We start from the raw sequence: 21,773 nt of genomic DNA, 5'->3' as shown, positions 1-21,773 counted from the left end.
TTTGTCTCAACGAAGTGATAAGGAGCTATGTCAAATGCAAGGATTATTATTATCTTGTAATATCCACTCTCTATTCTAGTATACTGCAGCCTATGACACTGCTCACCTTACTGTTGGACCACTGTCACGAGTGTGCTTCTGACTTCTGAGGCAGAAAAAGTGGGGCACAGGCAGAGGCACCCAAAAAGCATATGTTTCTCTTCCTGCCATCTCTACAGTTATTTGCAGTGAAGTGTGGGGGGGGATAGTGCTAGAGAGATAGAGGGAGAGATGCACACAGTGTATGAGAGAGAGAGACACACACATACAACAAGAGAGACAGAGACAGAGCAAGACTGTATTATAGATTGAGAGGGACTCAGAGACAGAGACTCAGAACAAGAGGGAGTGGGAGAGTGAGAAAGATCTGTCTACAGTATTTGGTAAGTAATGATACTAAAGGATGTGGAAGTAGGCTAATGGAATTAGAGGTGACATAAGATTTATTGGATCGATGGGCTGAATGGCCTCCTCCTGCACTGAGAGCACATTTAACGCAATTTGAAACAAGCATGGCCACGTGCTGCAATGCTGCAATGCAGAGCTGCTGTTGCATCAGAACTCAAAAGGATGTCTGTCTGTCGCTGGCAAGTTACAGCCACAGCATAAATCATCTGAATGTCCAAGGAAAAGCTTGGCAAATCAATGGTGGGGGGGGGGGAGGCGGGCGGGGGGAGAGGCAGTGAGCAATGGGGAGAAAACTGGAGGGCATTTGGAAAAAGACTTAGAATGTCCCTTATCTGGAGCACAGAATGGAGCTGACGAGATGCCTGGATTTGAGCAGCGTAATTCACAGTGCAAAGGTCCATCAGAGAAGCTGTGCTTCTGGTAAAATATTATCCAACAGTTGTTAACATGACTCATTAATCCCAATGAGCTGCCACAAACAATTACTGCCCAGATATAGTTGTCCTCGCAATGTGTGGAGAAACAGGGGGAAAAGAGTCTGACAGCGTTTAACTGCAAGATCTTCAGCTTGTTCCAGTGACTCATACTGTAAACCGTTTGCCTCTAGAAAGCCACATGTCAGATTCCAGGGCTGACTCTGTTCACACACTCATTCCTATAATCCTTTAACATATTTTAAAGGCTGGTAACATGCCTCGGTTGCACAAGATTTTTGGGTGTTGCTTTTGAACCGATAGCTGCAAAAATCACAAAACAGGCACAGAGAGAGACGGTGGGAGGCAGAGAGAGAGAGAGAGAGAGAGAGTGGGGGAAAAGAGAGAGAGAGAGTGGCAGACAGATAATACTGCCCTGTCACTGAACAACAGAGACAAACTGTCCTCAACCCTCCCTGAGGTAGGGAGGAGGAAAAGCCAAAGGTTCCCTCGTGATTGTTTACTAGTTATTTATATTTACGAGCTAGCTTACTAGTCATCTGCATAAGTTTACTAGATGGCCTCATGGTTCACAACCATCTGGTTCCACCACCTCCAAAAATACTGTCTCTCTCTCTCTCTTTCTAGTCCAAGGTTATCCTGGAAGCCGACAATCTCAAGCTCCTCTTTTCAATCATGACCTCCAATGTTCCCCCTCTCTCAAGCCCCTCCATTCTTACTTATGATTCCAAACGTGAGGAGATCATGGACTTCCTCACACTCAAAGCAGATATAATTGTGTGGCTACATCTACCCTCCTCCCTCCCAACCACCACACCACCTTCTACCCGTGTCTTCCATCGTTGCTCCTACCCTGCACGCTTTGACACCCATTTCTCCGCACCTCCCGCCACCCTAACAACCCACATAAATCTAACACCCGTTCCCTTGCCCTCCCCACCCATCTACTGACCACCTAATTGCCACTCCTCTGCCCCTGCTGGTAAATAAAGTCAACCTGTCCTTCAGTTCCTGCACCATCCCCTTTAAAACCATCGTCATCACCCTCTTCCTAACTCTCCAATTGCTTGCTGATCTCCAAACTTGCCTCCCTATTCAAAGTCCAGAAATGCATTGTCGCCACTGAACTGCGCTTCTACTAATCCCTACTGAATCCCATCGAGTCTGGTTTCTACCTTGCTCATGGCACAGAGACGGGTCCCGTCAAAGTTACCAATGACGTCCTTTCTCTATCTGCGACCAAGGCTCTCTTTGCCTCCTTGTCCTCCTCAACCTCGCCGCTGCTTTTGACACCCCAGACTATTGTTCGATCACCTCTCCTTCCTCATCTACCTCTGTAAGATCACTCTTCTGGTTCCAATCTTACTTGACCCACCGCCTTCACTTTGTTTCCTCCAATGGTTTCTCTTCTCCCCTTTCAAGGTCCATCTCAAAACTTTCCTCTTTAACCGCGCTTTCTGTCATCTTCCCCCTTCCAGCTCAGGTGAAAACCCAGGACTGTCCAGCACCTTGGGATGTCCTCCCATTGTGCTATATAAGTGTAAATTTGTTGTTGTTGCCTGGCGTTTACAGTGATATACTGTGAAGCTGTGCTAACAAGAAGCACAGCATGCCCAGCCTCCAGTGCTGATGAACTGGCTTCATGCACTAAAAAATTGCTAATTCCAGTCAACATGTTATGTTATGTTATGTTATGAATGCGCAGGAAGTGACATCAACAACAACAAGATTATATTTGCATAGCGCCATCAGTAGCAACCAGACAACCCAAAAGTCAGCCATTTTTTCCACACCATTTATAACTCTTGAGCTATTAGTGCCCCTGAAGTCCACTAATTATTAATAATTGTTATAATTAGGTTTCCATAAATTAATCTGTTTTCAATCAAATTTAGCACTTTCTGTTCAAAGGGGAAGGGAAAGAGAGGTTTGACTCCAGACCCTCCAGTGCAGGCCAGCAGAGGGGTCTGATACAACTGCAAAACTTTGAGCCACACAAATTAATAATCAACAGTGCTTTAGCACAAAGACTCTCAGCAATCTGTCTCCTTTCAGGAAAGAGACCTCATGACACACAAGGAGCCATATCTTTCCAGCATCTGGTGTGTTAGTAAACGCCCCAGCAGCAGTGATTCATAAGCAAAGGACTGTAAACACAAAGGGAGCGCACGAGTGAATAGTGTGTGTGGGATGCACATTAATCCATACGTCCTTCTGCAATTTCATCCCCATTCATAGAGTTACATAGAGTAATATGGATGGAAACAGACCATTCAGCCCAACTAATTCGCTCCGGTGTACATGTAGCTCAGTTGGTAACACTCTTGTGTCTGAGTCAGAAGCCTGTGAGTTCAAGCTGCAAGTTAGTACTTGGATTTCATAGTCTAAGCTGACACTCCAACGCAGTGCTGGGGGTTGTGATGGATTGTTGGAGATGCCATCCTTAAGTTGAGATGTTAAACCAAGTCTGCCTGTTCAGGTGGATGTTAAAACCCATGGCACTCCTTGTTATTCAAAAGGAGAATCGAGTTTCAACGATCTCCCAACTGAAATTAATCATTCACTTCATAACTGTTTGTGTGCTGAAATTGGCTGCTAGTTTCGCACACAAAATACATGCAGTATAGAATAATAGAATCTTACAGGACAGAAGGAGGCCATTCAGCCCATCGTGCCTGTACCGGCTCTTTGAAAGATTCATCCAACTAGTCCAACTCTTACCGCAAAACCCGAAGTGAAAGGTGCTATATTAAATGTAAGGATTGTTATTATACTCCACACAAGCTCCCACCAGTCCGATACCTCTCTCGTATGCCTCTCTATTCTGTTTCCCCTCATGTATGAATCAAGCTTTCTCTTAAATACATTTATGCTATTTGCTTCAACGACAGCTTCCAGCAGTAGAGGCAATTTCCACATTCTCAGTACCCTCTTTGTGGAGAAGTTCCTCCTAATCTCCCTATTAGTTCCAACACTGCCTATCATATTTATACCATCTGCTTTTGAATTCACCAACAAATGGAAATAGCTAAACAATCATCTAGCTTATCAAATCCATTCATAATCTTAAACACCCATATCATGTCCCCTCTCAATCGTCTCTATAGAGTCTGAACTCTAGACAGAAAAGCTGCATTTCAGGCTCTTAAAGAACATATAAGAGATACATAGGCATGCAATCAAAGTTACACTGAGCAATGCACATCTACCAGGAATAATGTGTAAGATTGGAAAATGATAGAAAGTCAGGAGGGAGAAAAGAACTTGCATTTTTTATGACGAGCACCTAATATGTCAAAAAGGAATTAACCTTTTATTTCTTTCACCCTTTCTTCCCATTCCAGATCCTTGCATCCTCCAAGTCAGGAGGACGCTTCAAAGACCTTCACAGAATATACTAAAGTACAGTGGCAGTAACAGCCAAGTTTCACGCAAAGCAAGGTCCCATAAACAGCCATGAAATTTCGCCCACAAAATACAGTCAATTCACTTTACAATATATTCTGTGAGGTGCTTTGAGACATCTCAACAACATGATAAGGAGCTATATCAAATGAAATGCACGGATTATTATTATTATTAAGTGAACAACCGATGTTATCTGGGGATTGTTAGCTCGGACATCAGGAGAAACTTTTCAAACAACTTTTCAAATATTTCCATGGGATCTTTAACATCCATCTGAACAAGCAGACAGGGCTTTGGTTTAATGTTTCATTCGAAGGATGGCACTTATGACAATACAGTGTTCTCCCAGCACTGTACTGAAGTGTCAGCCTGGACTGAGTTCAAAATGGCCTTGAATCCACAACCATCTGACTCAGAAGCAAGCGGTCTACCAACTGGGCCAGCCTGACATCTAAATTGCTCTCAAGTTCAGTGAGTTTTCATTTGATGGTAAATCTGGCAGCCACTTTGCACAGGGCAAGGTCCCAAATACAATCACAAAGTGAAGGACCAATTGTGGGGCTTGAAACCCTCAAAGGGGTGACATAGGGAATAATAATTCTTGCATTTGATATAGCGCCTTATCACGTTATTGAGACGTCTCAAAGCATAACTGTAAAGAATAAACTGTAAAGCAAATTGACTGTATATTTTGTGGGCAAAATGTGGCAGCCAATCGCGCACAGCAGCGTCCCACAGACAGTCGTGAAGTGTGTGACCAAATTGTTATTTTTTTTAAATTTTGATTTGAAGGGATTATTATCCCAGGAAAGTGATCCACTAATTGACTAAAAACTAGGTTCCTACTTACTGATAGGTAAACAGAGGGAGGAAAACAGGTAATGTTCTAGAGATGGAAAAAGGGAGGAGTGCAATGGCTGAAGGCTCGGCCACATTTTTTGCTCAGAGGTCTTCGCGCACCGACCCTCATCACCCTCGGGCTCTATCCTTACCTGCGTCGTGGGAAGCAAGAGCGCGAAGCATCTTGCCAGCGCTCCGCCGTGTTTGCGTCTCTTTGTTGCAGAGCAACTCCATTAGCACATCCAGGGCTCCAGTCTCCTTGAAGACTCCAACCAGAGAACCAATACTGGCATAGGCACTCAGCACATGGATGGTGTGTGAGATATTGAGCGAGGAGTCAGCCCCGCATTTCCGGGACATCTGCCGCCGGGCCCTCTCCACCAGCAGCTTCACATCCTCCTTCATGTCCAGGAGCTCCACATCATCGAAGGTAACGTCGGAGTCTGGGCCGGAGGGGCATGACCCTGCGCTAGGCTCCTGCTCCTCCTTGGGCCGCTGGCTCTCCAGCTTGCGCTTGCCCAGCAGTGTGGGACAGTTGGCGTACACATCCTCCACTGACATCCACATCAGGATGTTCTCCACCTTGTTGTCGCTGGATGAGCTGTGGCTGCCATTGCTCCCGCTGCCCCCGCCACTCCCGCTGCCGCTGTTGCTGTTGTCCACAGTCAGCACATTCCAGCGGATCAGGTACTCAGCCAGCCCATCATACGAGCGACGCTGCCGGATCAGCTCCTCGGGATAGGCCTGCATCTTGGGGCCCAACTGGACTAGGAGGTTTCGACTGCGACGCTCGCCCATCGCGTCGGCACCTGCAGAGCGGAGAGAGCGCAATGCACAAGATAGTTAGCAGTAAGCAATACTAGCACTGAGCACCACTGTGCCACGACAAGAGTCCTGTATTGCGTTATAATAATAATCCTTGCATATATCATGCCTTATCACGTCTTGGAGATGTCTCAAAGCGCTTCACAGAATACACTGTAAAGTGATTTAATTGTATACTTTGTGGGTGAAACGCGACAGCCAATTGTGCACAGCAGTATCCCACAAACAGTCGTGGATTGAGTGACCAAATTATCATTATTATTTATTTAATTATTGAAGGGATTATTACCCCGTTTACCAATTCAAAATTGGCATTGGTTAGTGCACTTGCCTCGCAAGCGAGAGCTTCGATTCCCGGGCAGGGTGAAACCTTAGGCAAGTTTTCGTACTCCACACGCCTCTGTTTGCTAGCAGTAAGTAGGAACCCAGCTGTTAGTCGATTGGCGGATAGTGTAAATAATCCTTTCAAAAAAAATCCTAAAATAATAATAATTTGGTCACTCACTTGGCCACTTAAGATGCTGACGCTCTATCAGATGTTAAGTCTATCGTTGAAAAGTGGTTCTGAACCTCTGCTTCACTCTGCACACTTTCAGGGAACTCATTAGTGACCTGCAGACCCATGAAGAAATAGGCATCAGATGTGCCAAGAGATCACAAGTTCAGCTTTATGTGAAGGGCGAATTCAGGAACATACACAGGAGAGTACAATATTTATGAAAATTATCCTTGTATTTTATTTAGCACTTATAAAGTCAAAACATCTCAAAGCATTTCAGAGTTTTTCTGTAAAGTGTAGTGACTGTGTATTTGTAGCCAACTGTGGCAGCCAATTTGCAGACAGCCATATCCTACAAACAGTAGTTAACGATCAATTTTATCTGGGAGATTTTTGGCCACAACACGGGAAGAATTTCCCTTCTCCTTTTCAATACAATTGTATCATCTTTACCATCCACTTGAAACAAGCAGACGGAACCTATTTAATGTTATCCGAAGGATGGCACTTCCGACAATACAGTACTCCCCCACTACTGCACAGGAGTGTCAACCTACACTGTGAATTCAAGTCCCGACATGGAGATTGAACCCCCAGCCGTCTGAGTCAGACAAGAGTTCTACCAACGAAGCCAGGCTGACGTCAATGTATTTCTTTACAGAAGGGAATGAACAGCTGGAACGGGTTTACAGGGAAGCATAGTTGAGGCCAGGACACAATGACTCATTTAAGAATCAGCTCAGTGCTGTAATGGGAGGACGATGGGGTGGGAATTCTTGAAGGATGAGTGTTGGGCTCCTTGGACAATGAAAGATTGCCAGTTTCACACAGACCACTGCTGGGCGAGGATGGGGAAGAAACCTTACACCCCCCCCCCCTCCAACTTTCAGCAAGAAGAATTATACATTTGTGAATTGTACATCAGACCGCAAAGCAGAATAATAGGTAGCGCCTCTCAGCATGAAGGGCCTAAACTAGCAGGAAAATAGTTGACGAATAGATGTCAAGTGACTCACCATGGTGAGTGGGCCCAGTGGAACAGAGGCCTGGAGCCAAGTGTGTTTGATCATTCCCTGAGCTCCGGGAAGCTCCCTGCCTCTATTGCAGCACAAAAACTACTGAATAATAGAACCAAGGAAATCTATCACAGTAATAGGTCACTCAACCCTTTATGTTAGTGTCAGAGCGCGGTCCTCCAAAGAAACCATCAATCCTAATCCCAATAAACCAGCTAATTTTATCAACCTCTAAGTGGACCCACAGGAATTCACACTTCAACCTTCCCAACCTCCAGCATTCATCTCTTACACCAAGGTTCTGGTCACCTTCCCCCATCCCAGTTCTACTTGCTCTGCATTTTACACCGTCCCTATAAAGTGTTTCAACGTCCTTTCCTGTGTAAAAGTTATCAGTTCAGAGACGTTACCCCTCATGAAGGATAGCATCTCCGAGCGGAAGTGGTAGGTTTTTAGAAGGGTTTTGAAGACAGAGAGGGTACAAGGCAGAGGGACTTAGCAAAAGAGTTCCAGATTGGGGGGAGATATAATGGCTAAAAGCTCGGCCGTCAATGGTGGAGACGGGAACATGCACTGGGCCGTGTGGGACTGCAACAGATTGGTGAAGTGTGTGGGCCAAGAAAGTGGAGGGATTTGAATCTCTGGACAAATAACAGTTTAACATAGGAATAGTTTGATTCCACACGCAGAGGTCCCCTCACCCCTCACACATACCCTTCACCTCACATACACACACAGATGACCCTCACCCTCTCCCAAATACATAGCTCCCTCCACTGCTCCCCCACAAACACAGATTCCCCCCACACACAGAAATCCCTCCACCCTCCATCAAACACAGAATCCCCCCACACACAAACACACAGATCCCTTCACCCCCACAGTGACCGTTAATTTCACAATGAGACATTGCCCAACTGGTCGCAGTTACAAAATTGTTCACCCACAATATTGCCAGCACACCAGCGCTAAATAAACTCTGCTCCTTGTATCTGATCCTCAGCCTGACATGCTAAAAGATCTTAAAGCACTTTACAGCAATTACTGTCAAGACTGTGTATTTTGTAGGTAAACAGCAACCATTATGCGCACAGCATAGTCCCTCAAACAGCCATAAAGTGAATATCTAAATTATCTGGAGGAATGCTGGCCAGGGTCCAGGGTGTGGGGGAGTGAGGGGTATCTCTGCGTGTGTGTGGCGGGGGGGCGGGAGGGGGAGAGGGATATCTCTGCGTGTGGAATCAAACTATTCCTATGTTAAACTGTTATTTGTCCAGTCCACTGGGAGAAACTCCCTCCTCTTTCCAATGTCCCAGGATGTTTAACATGCACCATTTAACAGCTCTCAATATCACACCTCATTTGGAAAACAGCAACTCTGATAACGTAGAATTCCCTCAGGAGTGTTTTTTTTGGTCTATCTTGTCTTACTTAGGCTTGAGCGGTGCCCTGGAGCACTGCGGACCCGTCTGACTCAGGAACCGGACTAGAGACCACCACAGATGGTCCAGGATGCGGTGACGACATAGACAATGAGCTCAAACTTCTGATGTGGGTCTTAATAATAATCCTTGAATTTGATATAGCGCTTTTCACATTTTCTAGATGTCTCAAAGCGCTTCACAGAATAAACTCTAAAGTGAATTGACTGTATATTTGTGAGTGAAACGCAGCAGCCAATTGCGCACAGCAGTGTCCCACAAACAGTCATGGATTGAGTGACCAAATTATTATATTTTTTTTAGAGATTATTAACCCCGGACAATCGACGAACAACCGGGTTCCTACTTACTGCTAGATAAATAGCGGCGTGTGTACTACGGAAACTTGCCCAACATTTCACCCTACCAGGAATCGAACCGTGTTCTCTCGCTTGCGAGGCGAGTGCTCTCACCACTGAGCTACAGGACTCCACACGCTCACAAATGCTTAAACTCACAGCTGTCTAACAACAACAAGATTGCATTCGTATAGCACCTTTCATGTCGGGAGGATGTCCCAAGGAGCTGAAACCCAGAGTCGAGAACAACAGACAGAGAGACTGAACCAGAGAAATAGCACTGCTGATGTATCGATGATCAGGTTGGAGACGAGACAATAAATTCACATGAAGTACTGGAGTTAACTTCAACACTGAGTGCTGAGTGCATATTCACTTCAAGCTGGGTAGTGGAACAGTGCTGGGTCCGAGAGGGGAAGTGAGGCAGAGAGCACTGAGAGGGGGCGGGAGAGGGCCCTGAGGGAGGGGGAGGGAGGAGTGGGGAGGGAGGATAATAATAATAATCCTTGCATTTGATATAGTACTTTTCACGTCAGAAGGACGTCCCAAAGCGCTTCACAGAACACACTGTAAAGTGAATTGACTGTATATTTGTGGGCGAACGCGGCAGCCAATTGCGCACAGCAATGTCCCACAAACAGTCGTAGATTGAAAATGACCAATTTATTATTGTTTTTGGTTTTGGAGGGATTATTATTAGGCTCTGTGTGGAGTATGGAAACTTGCCCAAGGTTTCGCCCTCTGCCTGGAATTGAACTCAGGTCTCTCACTTGCAAAGCGAATGCTCTAACCACTGAGCTACAGGACTCCACTCCAGGATGGGGGAGGGAGACAGCACCAAGGGAGGGGAAGTGAGGGAGAGGGCAATGAAGGAGGGGGAGAGCGAGAGAGAGAGATGGCACAGAGGATGCACTGGCATGTAGAAGCACACTGGGCTGAATGGCCTTCTACTCTGCTGTGAAAGTCTGATGTTGTAAGGCTGCCCTCACGGAACGGAAACAGTGGTTCTGGCGCACGTACAAACACACACACACACACACACACAAACACACGCAGAGGACAAGAACTTATGCTGAAGACAAGAACACATGCTGGGTATAATGTGCCTTTGCGTGCTGTCATTAGAAAAATACACTAAACATCTTAAAATTCGTCACACCACCACCCCATCCCACCCCACCCCACGTGGGGCAAGGCTCGGTTGATGGCACAGCCAGTGGATTTAATGGGGGCCCTTTATAGGCTGTTTACCAGTTGCACAACCCACAGCTCCCTCCCCTCTTCACTTCACTTCCTTTCAAAACGCTTGTGCAGCCAAGAAGTTTAGAAAGAAAGTGCCTTATGTATATTTCGCCTACAAAATACACCGTCACTCGACTTTACAATATATTCAGTCAAACGCTCTGAGACATTCAATGACGTGATAAAGCGCTATATCAAATACAAGGATTTTTATTATCATTATAACCCAGTCCTGCAAGTGGACACCCTCAGACGGGGGTCGGGGGGGGGGGGCAAACCTTTCTCCAAGTGGTGGATTTCACAATCTTAATGCGGCTGACACCACCAATAATGGGGGAAGAGAGTGGACTTGAGAGGACCTGGCTGTGTTTAAGGAATCAAACGCTGGCTTCACTGAGCCACACAGATGGAAAGGCTGTTGTGGTGACGCTGCTGTTGCCTGGCTGAGATGGTGCGGTTATGTCTCTAATCTGGACAATCTGAGTCGCTTACTGCACACAATCCCCGGTTTCTAAAGATGGAGGAATGATCAGAGAGTAACTAGAATATACCAGCACCACCTGGACATTTGGACACAGACTGACCGATCGGCTCGCTGGACAAGCAGCGGGACCGTGTTATCAATGGCAAGCTATGTGGTTTTAAGATGGTTAGACTCCAGCAGTTATCCCAAAGCATACAGCCGCGACTCTTGCCAACGTGCACCTAATACTTTCCCAAATGAGGTAAGCGGAATTTCCAATCGTGTCACCTGAAGAACAGGCGAATCTCCTCCAAATTAATGATAATAATCCTTGCATTTTGATATACAACAATAACTTGTTATATAACGCCCTTCACACGGGGTAGCGTCCCGGAGCGCTTCACAATGGTGGAGTCTGACCCCGAGCCGTGGGCGAGGGAGGTGACAAGCTGGCAGGACATCAACGGATTACCGAGAAAATATAGCACCTTATCACATTGTCAAGACGTCTCAAAGCGCTTCACAGAATATCTTATAAAATGAGTTGATTGTAAATCTTTTGGGTGGATCGCAGCAGCCAATTGCCCACAACAGGGCCCCATAAACAGTCGTGGATTGGGTGACCATTTTTTTTCCCAAGGGATTATTACCCCAGAAGAGCAATCCGCCAATCGACAATCAGGTTCCTCCTTACTGCTAGGTATCAAGAGGTGTGTGGAGTAAGGAAACTTGCCTAAGATCATTCAGACCACCATGTCTGTGTCACTATTTCATATTTGGGATGTCCTCCCGACGTGAAAGGCGCTAAATAAATGAAAGTTGTTGTTGTGGTAGCTTTTTCCTCACACATTTTTAAATTAATGGCATTCCACAAATTCCCGATATTTTATAATACCTTTGCATTGGGTTTTACAATATATTTACATTATAACTAGGCTGCAATGCAAATAAAGTACTGGGGGTGTAAGGCATTGTTTGAGGTGCTGTCCTTCGAATGAACCCTTAAACCATGGCCCTGACTGTCTGTTCAGGTAAACGTTAAAGATTGCATGACACAATTTGGGTGATGGACAACATTTTGGATCTTGTTGTGAGTGGTGATGCAGATGGCAGATTCTTAGATTAACTGGTGTTTATGGAAAATGGAGCTAGGGAGACCCGTGAGGAGAGCATTTATAAAGTCGAGCTTGAAAAGGGAGCTAACAAAGGTGTGAATATGGGTTTTAGTGATATATGGTGAGAGATAGTGGGTGGTGAGGAGAGTGAAGAAAAACAGTCTTTATCAGGGGCCAAATGTGAGGGAGAAAGGAGAAGTGAGGATCGAACCAGATGCATATGAGTTCAGTGGGTGCACAACAATCCTCCACTGCATTTCTGTTTGTCGAACATTGCTGTGCGCAAATTGGTTGCCATATTTGTCTACAAATAGACCTCATAGTAAATGCTGTGAAGCGCTTTTGAGACATTTTGATGATGTGATATGGCGCTACATCAAATGCAAGGATTATTATTAAATATAAATTAAAGCATCTTTATATTTTACATTCCTGGGCTTGGCAAAATCTTTGGTAAGTTTCCTTACACCACATGCCTCTGTTTTCCTAATAGGAACCCAGCTATTAATCGATTGGTGGATTGCTTTCCAGGGATAATAATCCCTCCAAAATAAAGAAATAAAACTGGTTCATGGCTGTTTGTGGGGCAATGCTGTGCGCAACTGATGTTGCATTTTGCCCACAAACATATTCTGTGAAGCCCTTTGAGACGCCTCAATGATGTGATAAGTGTCGTGACTGTGTATTGATAGGGCAGACGTGGCAGCCAATTAGTGCACAGCAAAGTCATACATACAGCCGTGAAGTGAATGACCAATTTTATCTGGGAGATTGTTGGTGAGGTCACCAGGAAAAATTCCCTTCGCTTTTGAAATAGTGCCGTAAGATCTTAAACATTTACCTGAACAAGCTGACGAGACCTCAAGTTAACGTCTCATCTGAACGATGGCACCTCTGACAAAGCAGCACTGCCCCAGCACTGCATTGGAGCTGCAGCCTAAACTATGAGCTCCAACTCCCTAAGTGGGGCTTGATCCCAGAAACTTCTGACTCAGAGACAACAGAGCCAAAACTTGTTTAAGGTATATTCATATTAAATCAGTTACACTAGATTAAAATATACTAAAGCATCTTTACGTTCTATTGTGTAAATAAACAGAATCTCTACACTGAGATTCTATGTATTTTATGTGCAATTGCACCATTAATCGTTAAAGTAACTACACACCACATATATTGTATTATACTTATATTAAAGTTACATTGTTTGATTTATATTTATGCATTGTTACATTGTTAGATTACATTATTGTATTAAAGCAGCTACACTTATACATTAAATCATATTAAGTTTATAACAGACCAAAGTTACACTGTTACATTATATTTACATTATCTTTAGATTAAAGCAGTGACACTGTTAGACTGAAGCACAGGTACACCGCTAGATGATATATTTAAGGACATTTACACGGTTATTAGTTATATTAAATCAGTTACATTGTTAGATTATATTATATTGAAACACAGTTATGCAGTTTAGGTCATATATTAAACCAGTTACAGATCCTTCGGATGAGACGTTAAACCGAGGTCCCGTCTGCCTGTTCAGATGGACGTTTAAGATCCCATAGCACTATTTGAAAAGAGAAGGCAGTTTCTCTCTCGTGGTGTCCTGCCCAACAATCCCCAGGATAAAAATTGGTTATTCATTTCATGGCTGTTTCTTGGACATTGCAAATGTGCTGCCACGTTTGCCTACAAATACAGTCACTCAATTTTACAATAATTTCTGTGAAGCACTTTGAGACGTCCTTCCATATGTACACACACATAAAGTGAGAGATACACAGAGATAGACAGACAGAGATAGAGAGGGGTACACACACAGACAGAAAGACTGGGGTATAGAGACACACACAGATAGAGAGAAACAGATACAAAGAAACACAGAGAGAGAGAGAAAACGATACAGAGACACAAACAGACACAGAGAGAAACAGATAAAGAGGGACACACAGAGAAACCGAGAGACACACACACACAGCCAGAGGAACCGATAGACACACACACACACACACACACACACACAGAGAAACCGACAGACACACACACACACACACAGAGAAACTGACAGAGATACACATAGACACACAGAGAAACAGATACTGAGAGACACACACACACAGACAGATACCAAGGCACAGACATAAGAGATACAGCAACGCACGCAGACAGAGACCTCATCATTGGCTGTATCGAGGCTGTAAAATTTATATGATTTTTTTTGCTTTGCCTATTGAAAGTTTGCAATTTGCAACCAAAACGGTGAAATTAAGGAATACGACGACACCATTTTTGATACAACTCTTACCGGATATGTTTCTGGAACATAAAACAACAACAACAAGATTCCATTTACAGAGCGCCTTTCACATCGGGAGGACGTCCCAAGGCGCTGGACAGTTGGGTCAGGACCCGAGCATTGGGGGGAAATGGTCAGGGTGAGGGGAGGGAGGGGCAAGGAGGGGGAAATGGTCAGGGTGAGGGGAGGAGGGGCGAGGAGGGGGAAATGGTCAGGGTGAGGGGAGGGAGGGAGCGAGGAGGGGGGAAATGGTCAGGGTGAGGGGAGGGAGGGGGCAGGAGGGGGGAAATGGTCAGGGTGAGGGGAGGGAGGGGGCAAGGAGGGGGAAATGGTCAGGGTGAGGGGAGGGGAGGGAGGGGGAGGGGAGGGAGGGGGAAATGGTCAGGGTGAGGGGAGGGAGGGGGCAAGGAGGGGGAAATGGTCAGGGTGAGGGGAGGGAGGGAGCGAGGAGGGGGAAATGGTCAGGGTGAGGGGAGGGAGGGAGCGAGGAGGGGGGAAGTGGTGAGGGTGAGGGGAGGGAGGGGGCGAGGAGGGGGAAATGGTCAGGGTGAGGGGGGGGGAGGGGGGGGGAAATGGTCAGGGGGAGGGGAGGGGGCGAGGAGGGGGAAATGGTCAGGGTGAGGGGAGGGGGTGAGGAGGGGGAAATGGTCAGGGGAGGGGAGGGGAGGAGGGGGAATGGTCAGGGTGAGGGGAGGGGGTGAGGAGGGGGGAGATGGTCAGGGTGAGGGGAGGGAGGGGGCGAGGAGCGGGCAATGGTCAGGGTGAGGGGAGGGAGGGGGCGAGGAGTGGGCAATGGTCAGGGTGAGGGGAGGGAGGGGGCGAGGAGGGGGGAAATGGTCAGGGTGAGGGGAGGGAGGGGGCAGAGAGTCGAGCTATTGTCACTGGGGCCACAGACGTTTCTGAAATTCAGTGACCGGCCCTCGGCGGCCGAGAGGCTGGACAGGACCGGACAGGACCGGACCGGACCGGACAGGACCGGACCGGACCGGACAGGACCGGACCGGACCGGACCCGCTGCCGCCTCACATCACAGGCACTGCTCACATCAGGTTGAAGTTACACTGTTCGACTACATTATAAACACAGTCACCGCACTTTACAGTGTATCCTGTGAAGCACTTTTGAGACGTACCAACGCCGTTGTTGAGGTGTGATGCCCAGTGCGAGGGTTTCCAGTAGTTTGTAGCATTTTACACAGTAAAGAGAGTATAGTTTTATATGATGTTTCTGTGCTGCGGGCGGCGAGGGCGGCTCCGCGGGCCTCAGGGACCGCCCCGACACCAGCCCTCCCCCCCCGGACCCTGGCGAGAGGCCGAGGCTTTGTTTATGGCCTTGTGCGAAGCCGCCGCTTCCCTCCCCCCCCCCCCCGGCCCCGGCCCCGGCCCGCCTTCAGCTCCCAGACCCCGGGCCTCTCCTCACCTGCCTCGGGCCGGCGGGCCGCCCGCCTGCCTGTGCCGCCGGGTGTGTGTGGGCCGTGGCCCCGACTCTCGGGTAAACGCCTCAACCCGCGGCGCTGTCGTGTTTAAGCGGCGCAAAACATGGGCGACACCAACACTTCCTCTCCTCGCGGTGCAGCCACCGCTCGAGCGAACGACAGACAGACCGGCTGCGAGGGTGAGCGGAGCTGCGCCGTGGGGCCGCCAGGCGGAGCTGCGCCGTGGGGCCGCCAGGCGGAGCTGCGCCGTGGGGCCGCCAGGCGGAGCTGCGCCGTGGGGCCGCCAGGCGGAGCTGCTCCGTGAGGCCGCCAGGCGGAGCTGCTCCGTGAGGCCGCCAGGCGGAGCTGCTCCGTGAGGCCGCCAGGCGGAGCTGCTCCGTGGGGCGCACACCAGTGAGCCAGGTCCAGCTCGGGTCACCCCACCAGTCAGGGCTTCGGTTTGCAGGTTTAACAGGAGCTGAGTGAGTGGGGGCTGCCTCCCTGCCCCCAGTGACCGGTCTGCCCTTCCCGATCCTGCCGGTGAGCCAGGCCGGGCCGGGCATCAGCAGTGCCCTGGGATACTGTGGACCCGCCTGGCCCAGGAACCGGACCAGAGGCCATCACAGAGGCCATCACAGAGGCCATCCTGGCGACATTCCGTGATCCCGTGGCCAGACATGTCACCTCGGCTGTCGGATATTAAGTCCTGGAGGAGAACTAACTTTCTTCAGTTGAACTTCAACAAGACCGAGGTTCTCCTGATTGGCTCTCTCCTCACCTCAGGCGCTGACAGTGTGGCTGCACACTCCACTTTGCTAAGCCAATCTGGAACCTTGGGGTCTTGTTTAACCCTCAACCATTCTTTGTACCCCACATCTGCACCATTACCCACTCTGCTTTCCCCCACCTCCGCGACATCGCCCGGCTCCGACACTGTCTCACACTGCAGGCCACCAAAACCCTCATACATGGTTTCATTAGATCAAGGCTCGACTATGCAAACTCATTGCTTGTCGGACTCCCCAACTCCTCCCTCTTTACAGGCTGCAGATCATTCAGAACTCTGCAGCTCGTGTCCTCTCCCGCACTAGGCTCCATGACCCTGTTACTCCCATCCTCGCCCAACTCCACTGGCTTCCCATCATACAGAGGATACAGTTCAAGGTCCTGGCCCTCACCTTCAAAGCCCTTCACGATCTCACTTCCCCTTACCTCTGAGACCTCCTAACCCCCTACCATCCTGCTTGCTCCCTCCACTCTCCCTTAGTGGCCACGCTTTTAAGATCCTATGCTCCTAATCTCTGTAGCTCCCTTCCTCCACCTCTCCCTCTCATCCCTTCCTTCAGTTTTTGAAATCCCACCTCTTCAAACATATATGACCTCCTGTTCCCCTCTCCCTTGCTCAGCATTCAAACCATCCTCTTGAAGCATTCATTCACTGGTATACGATAAAGGGCATTATACAAGATGTTGTCTTGTAGGGCATTAGTGTGGACAAATTGACTGCCAAGTTCATCTATAAACCACAGTCACCAAATTTTATAGTAGATTCTATGCAAAACTTTGAGATATTTTGATGTGATTGAGCACTGTACACATCTTTATTATTTGTTGTGGTGGGGCTTGGTGGCCAGCAAGTGTAGCTGTAGCACAGGCCGGCACTGACCCAGCAGCAGAAACCCAGCTACATCCTTACATGGGAAGGCAGGAGAGGATGTAAATGAGAGAAACGTATGCAAATTCATCCCTTCAAAGGGAAAGGAATTGTTTTGCAGACAAGTGAGTACACTTGTATTTACTGAATCAATGAATGAGTTTATGCATCAGGAGGCTGGGCAGACGCTTAGACAGTGAAAGCCAGCAATTGTAGGGTGGGGGAGGGGGGAGAGGGGAAAAGAGATGGGGAGCAATGAGGGAGTCAAATGGGGGTGGGGTGGAGGATAGGGGTCAAGGAGGCCAGGAGAGAGAGCAGAGTGAAGGGGGGAAAAAAAGGGAGGATGGGTACACAGGATAAGCAAGTGACGAGAGAACGTAAACAGCTTTGTCCTAGAATCATGGAAATCAAAATTCAACCATTCAGCCAATCAAGTCTACGTGCTGGGGCCAGAGTGCGTTAACCTACAAAATACACAGTCACTGCACTTTAAACTCAGGAAATCCTGCAAGAAGTTCTCCCGTTGTGAAAAATGCTATATGAAGTGTAAGGATTATTATTTTACAATTCCCGCCACCCCTCTCCCAAAGAATATGAGGCCTGCGACACAGCATTGAGACCATTGCCTCTCCCTCAGTTCAGCCAAGTCATCTTGGGGAGGCGGGGAGGAGAAGAAACAATGGCAGACCAGGCACGTTTCTGCAGGTGGCAAAGGCACGGCAGGTTACAGCCAACCATCCTTTCTTTCAGAGCTTGAATGAAATCAGAAACACACAAATCCCCACCCTGATATACACATGGAACACCCTGTTATTGCTCAGGAGGAAACATAAAACTTTCACATTAATCCCAATGGCACAAGAGTGTAACATTTATTGCAAGAGCATTTTATTTTTTGTTACAGAATGTCTCTCTGTACATAGTACTGTTTACATACACAAAAAAAAGTTTCCAGAAATCTGATCAGGAAACAATAAAAACCAGAATTCAAACAACAAAAAAACAATTATTTTTTTCCTCTTTTGCACACATCAAAAGAACAGCCGCGTTGCCCATGATAACGTGGCGGATTTCAGTCAGATACGGGCATCTTGAAACACACACTGATAATTATTTTTTTATCTCTGTGAAAAAAATCTAAAAAACATACATTTCTTTCCCCCCTCCCCAGTGATACAAACACGCTAAACCGCAATACCATTTTACAAGTGTTATTTTCTTCTTCCTCTGTAATACATAAATACTGAATAAACACCTATAAAAATAAACTCTTTTTTTCCAAGGCATTTTATAAAAAGTATAGTGGCTGCTTCCTATAAAACCACCTCCCTTCGTAGCACCAAATACAAAAGCAGCGACTGCAGCTCAAGATAATTCTAAGCTGAATAATAAAGAGGCTGGGAATATACATCTCAGGAGGGGAGACAGAGGGAGGGAGGACAAAGATTAAATGCAGCATAAAAAAAATTGTCAAAGAAGCAGAATGATACGAGAAAGTATCAAAATCACAGGCGGAAACTAAAGGGAGAGAATATACATCCAATATTCCTCACAATCACACACGTCCTCACATACACACGACTGCACACACATCCTCACATCAACGCCTTCATACATTCTCTTACATCCACACCCTCACACATACAGACACATCCTCACACACTCCCCAGTTGCTGTAGACATGGACAGTCCCAAGCTGTCACTTGCACATTGACTGCTGTGTTGTGTCACTGAGGTACTTCTGTTCATTATTATGATTGGACAGGCTTCAGACTAATTGGCGTTTCACCCACAAAATATACAGTCAATTTACTTTGCAGTGTATCCTGTGAATCGCTTTGAGAAGTCTCAACAATGTGATAAGACACTATATCAAATGCAAGGATTATTATTATTATTTGGATGATAAATGGGGGAGAAACAATTTCCATCGACTGGCAAGTTGATAACTGCCGAATTACTAGGACATGGAAAGCCCCACCCAAAATGGTGGTTAATGCACTCTTCTCAGTCTGCAACGCTGAGCTTAATAGATTCTCTCTAAACCCCCTCCCCGCCCACCCAGTGATGACATTTCACACACTCTGGCCAGTGCTTTCTGCCTCTGAACAGGTGTTACATGTCTCCCCTCGGAAACAAATGGATAAACTCTGAAACAAACGAGACAAAGATTCACACATACGTATGTATGTATGTATGTATGTATGTATGTATGTATGTATGTATGTATGTATGTATGTGACACACATGAAAAACCGTGGCGTCTCCCACTCTTCTGCTTAATTTACAACATTAACATCCAAGATTTTTTTTGCTCAAGTTTAACTTAACTGGTTAATCATGCCCGCTCGTACGCCTGTTTGCTCGCACACCTGCTCACTCATGAACCCACTCTCTCACAAACCCACATGCTCCCTCATTCAAACTCGCTCGCTCCCTCACAAATGCTCTCGTTCCCTCACTCACAGACCCGCTTTGCTTACTCACTCACAAATTATATAGAATTAAAGGATGCAGCTTCCTTGGCATTCAAGAGGGAAGGGGGTTAGAGAAAGAGATGGTGTCAAGTTGTGAAATTCTTAATACAACAAACAGTAGGTGGCACTGAAGGTGTAAGAGAGAGATTAAATCCCTGTTTCATTATCAGTGCCAGAGCTGGACAGATACAGCTTCCTGTAAAGATCAGAGCTAAGAAATAGCCAGTGACTGACCACGAGTCCTGGCCTGGAAGGGGTTTGAAAGAGAAAAAAATATATTTACAAATATATATATATTATAATACACACACACAGCTGTATATAAAACACTTAAAAAAATTCTACTGTCCTTTCGTTGCCCTGCTTCAAGTCTCCAAAATTACCGTAATTAACAGTTTAAATAGTGCAGAGACTGGGGAGGGAGGAGAGAGGCCTGGGCTGCCAAGACAGTGATGCCACCCCCTCTCCCCTCCCACACACACACACACATACACACATCCATTCACAGCCATACACGTGACCGCCTGTGAGTAATGTTACGTCCACGTGTGGACTAAGAGGCACAATAAACACGAGCGAGGTCCCTCCCACTTCCAAACCAGAGCTGACAATTTCCAGGAGTGAGAGAGGGTAATATTTCCCATAGTGTGAGCTGGGTTGGATCCTCAAGTTACCATTGCAAGTCATGGCTATAAGGTGCATTTATCACAGCAATGTATTCCCCCATTTTAAAAAAACCCTGAAATTAACATCCTGATTGTCTGAATAGGGTCCATCTTTTTAACACTATTAGTGTCCTGCTAAACCAGTCAGTGAAACACAACAAACTAAAGAGGTCCTCCCTTTCCTTTCCAACACACACAGCCCGTAACCAAATTTGAACTGGCCTCCAACCAATTTCCAAAGCCTTATTGCCTCAGGGTGGGGGGGGGGTGTGAGAGACACCCTGCATTTCCAGAGGAGAGGACAAGAAAGATTCTAGTTTCTCTTCCCTCTGTATCCATGTCCCCTGCCCAGAACCCCAAATTCAGGTGTGATTTCTGCTGGATGGGATGACCTGGGACAGCTGGGAGAGAGAGGGCGTCTCTTTTCTTCTCTCCCCTCCACAGACTGGAGCGTGCTGGACCGGGAGCCCAGTCTGTCATATGACACCAGCAACAGGTCACGCAAACCACAAGCCACATGTTTCTCCTAAACAATTTTCAATCATATACAGTACCTTTCCTGTAGGATGAACGTCTCAAAGTGCTTTGGAAAGACAATGCGGTATTGGGAGGGGCTAACAAAAAAGTAGGAAAGGAAATCGAAAGGGTTTGAGAGGAGGTGAAATGATACAGCAAAACTCCTGATAATGCATCACTCCAGGGAAAGGCCTCAGTGAAGAGTTACCGGGGGGGGGGGGGGGTCAAGTTACCAAGGGGACAGGTTACCCGGTGGGGGGCGCGGGTTACTGGGGCGGGGTTACTGGGGCGGGGATTATCGGGGCGGCGAGTTAGGCCTCTGTATAAATACATAAATAAATGCGTCCGGGATATTGACAGTGGGATGGCTTAAGTGGTTGTGACAAGTTAATCCAGGGTTGAGTTAACAGGAGTTTACTGTAGTTTGTTTTGAAAGCCAAGGCAGAAGGGTTTTCAGGAAAACCCAGAGTGGGGCAGAGTGGCCAGGAATGGAACAGAATAGAGCAGGAGGAGGACTGCAGAGAGTGGAGGGGCCATGAACACAAGAGGACTGCAGCCAGGTGGGGGGGGAGTGGTGGAGACCATGAAAGGATTTCAAGATGAGGACAATGATCTCTTGTAGGAAGGGAGGTAGGAAGGGACTTGCCTATGGGATGTTCGCAGCGAGGAATCC

The 21,773-nt window shown here is 47.0% G+C and overlaps 1 protein-coding gene across 2 annotated transcripts in view; it reads right to left on the bottom strand.

The window, feature by feature from the left end:
* LOC103181623 (cullin-9) overlaps positions 1-5,927 on the bottom strand; it is a 61,104-nt gene extending 55,177 nt beyond the window's left edge. For both annotated transcript variants that reach the window (XM_042332752.1, XM_007898244.2), the window contains exon 1: positions 5,282-5,927. In XM_042332752.1, the coding sequence (XP_042188686.1) occupies positions 5,282-5,927 (646 nt within the window). The remainder of the gene's footprint in view (positions 1-5,281) is intronic.
* Between the last annotated feature and the right edge of the window lie 15,846 nt (positions 5,928-21,773).

The sequence above is a fragment of the Callorhinchus milii genome, unplaced genomic scaffold, assembly GCF_018977255.1.
Source record: "Callorhinchus milii isolate IMCB2004 unplaced genomic scaffold, IMCB_Cmil_1.0 Scaffold3, whole genome shotgun sequence".
Taxonomy (NCBI): Eukaryota; Metazoa; Chordata; class Chondrichthyes; order Chimaeriformes; family Callorhinchidae; genus Callorhinchus; species Callorhinchus milii.
This window is presented reverse-complemented; position numbering and strand designations above follow the sequence as displayed.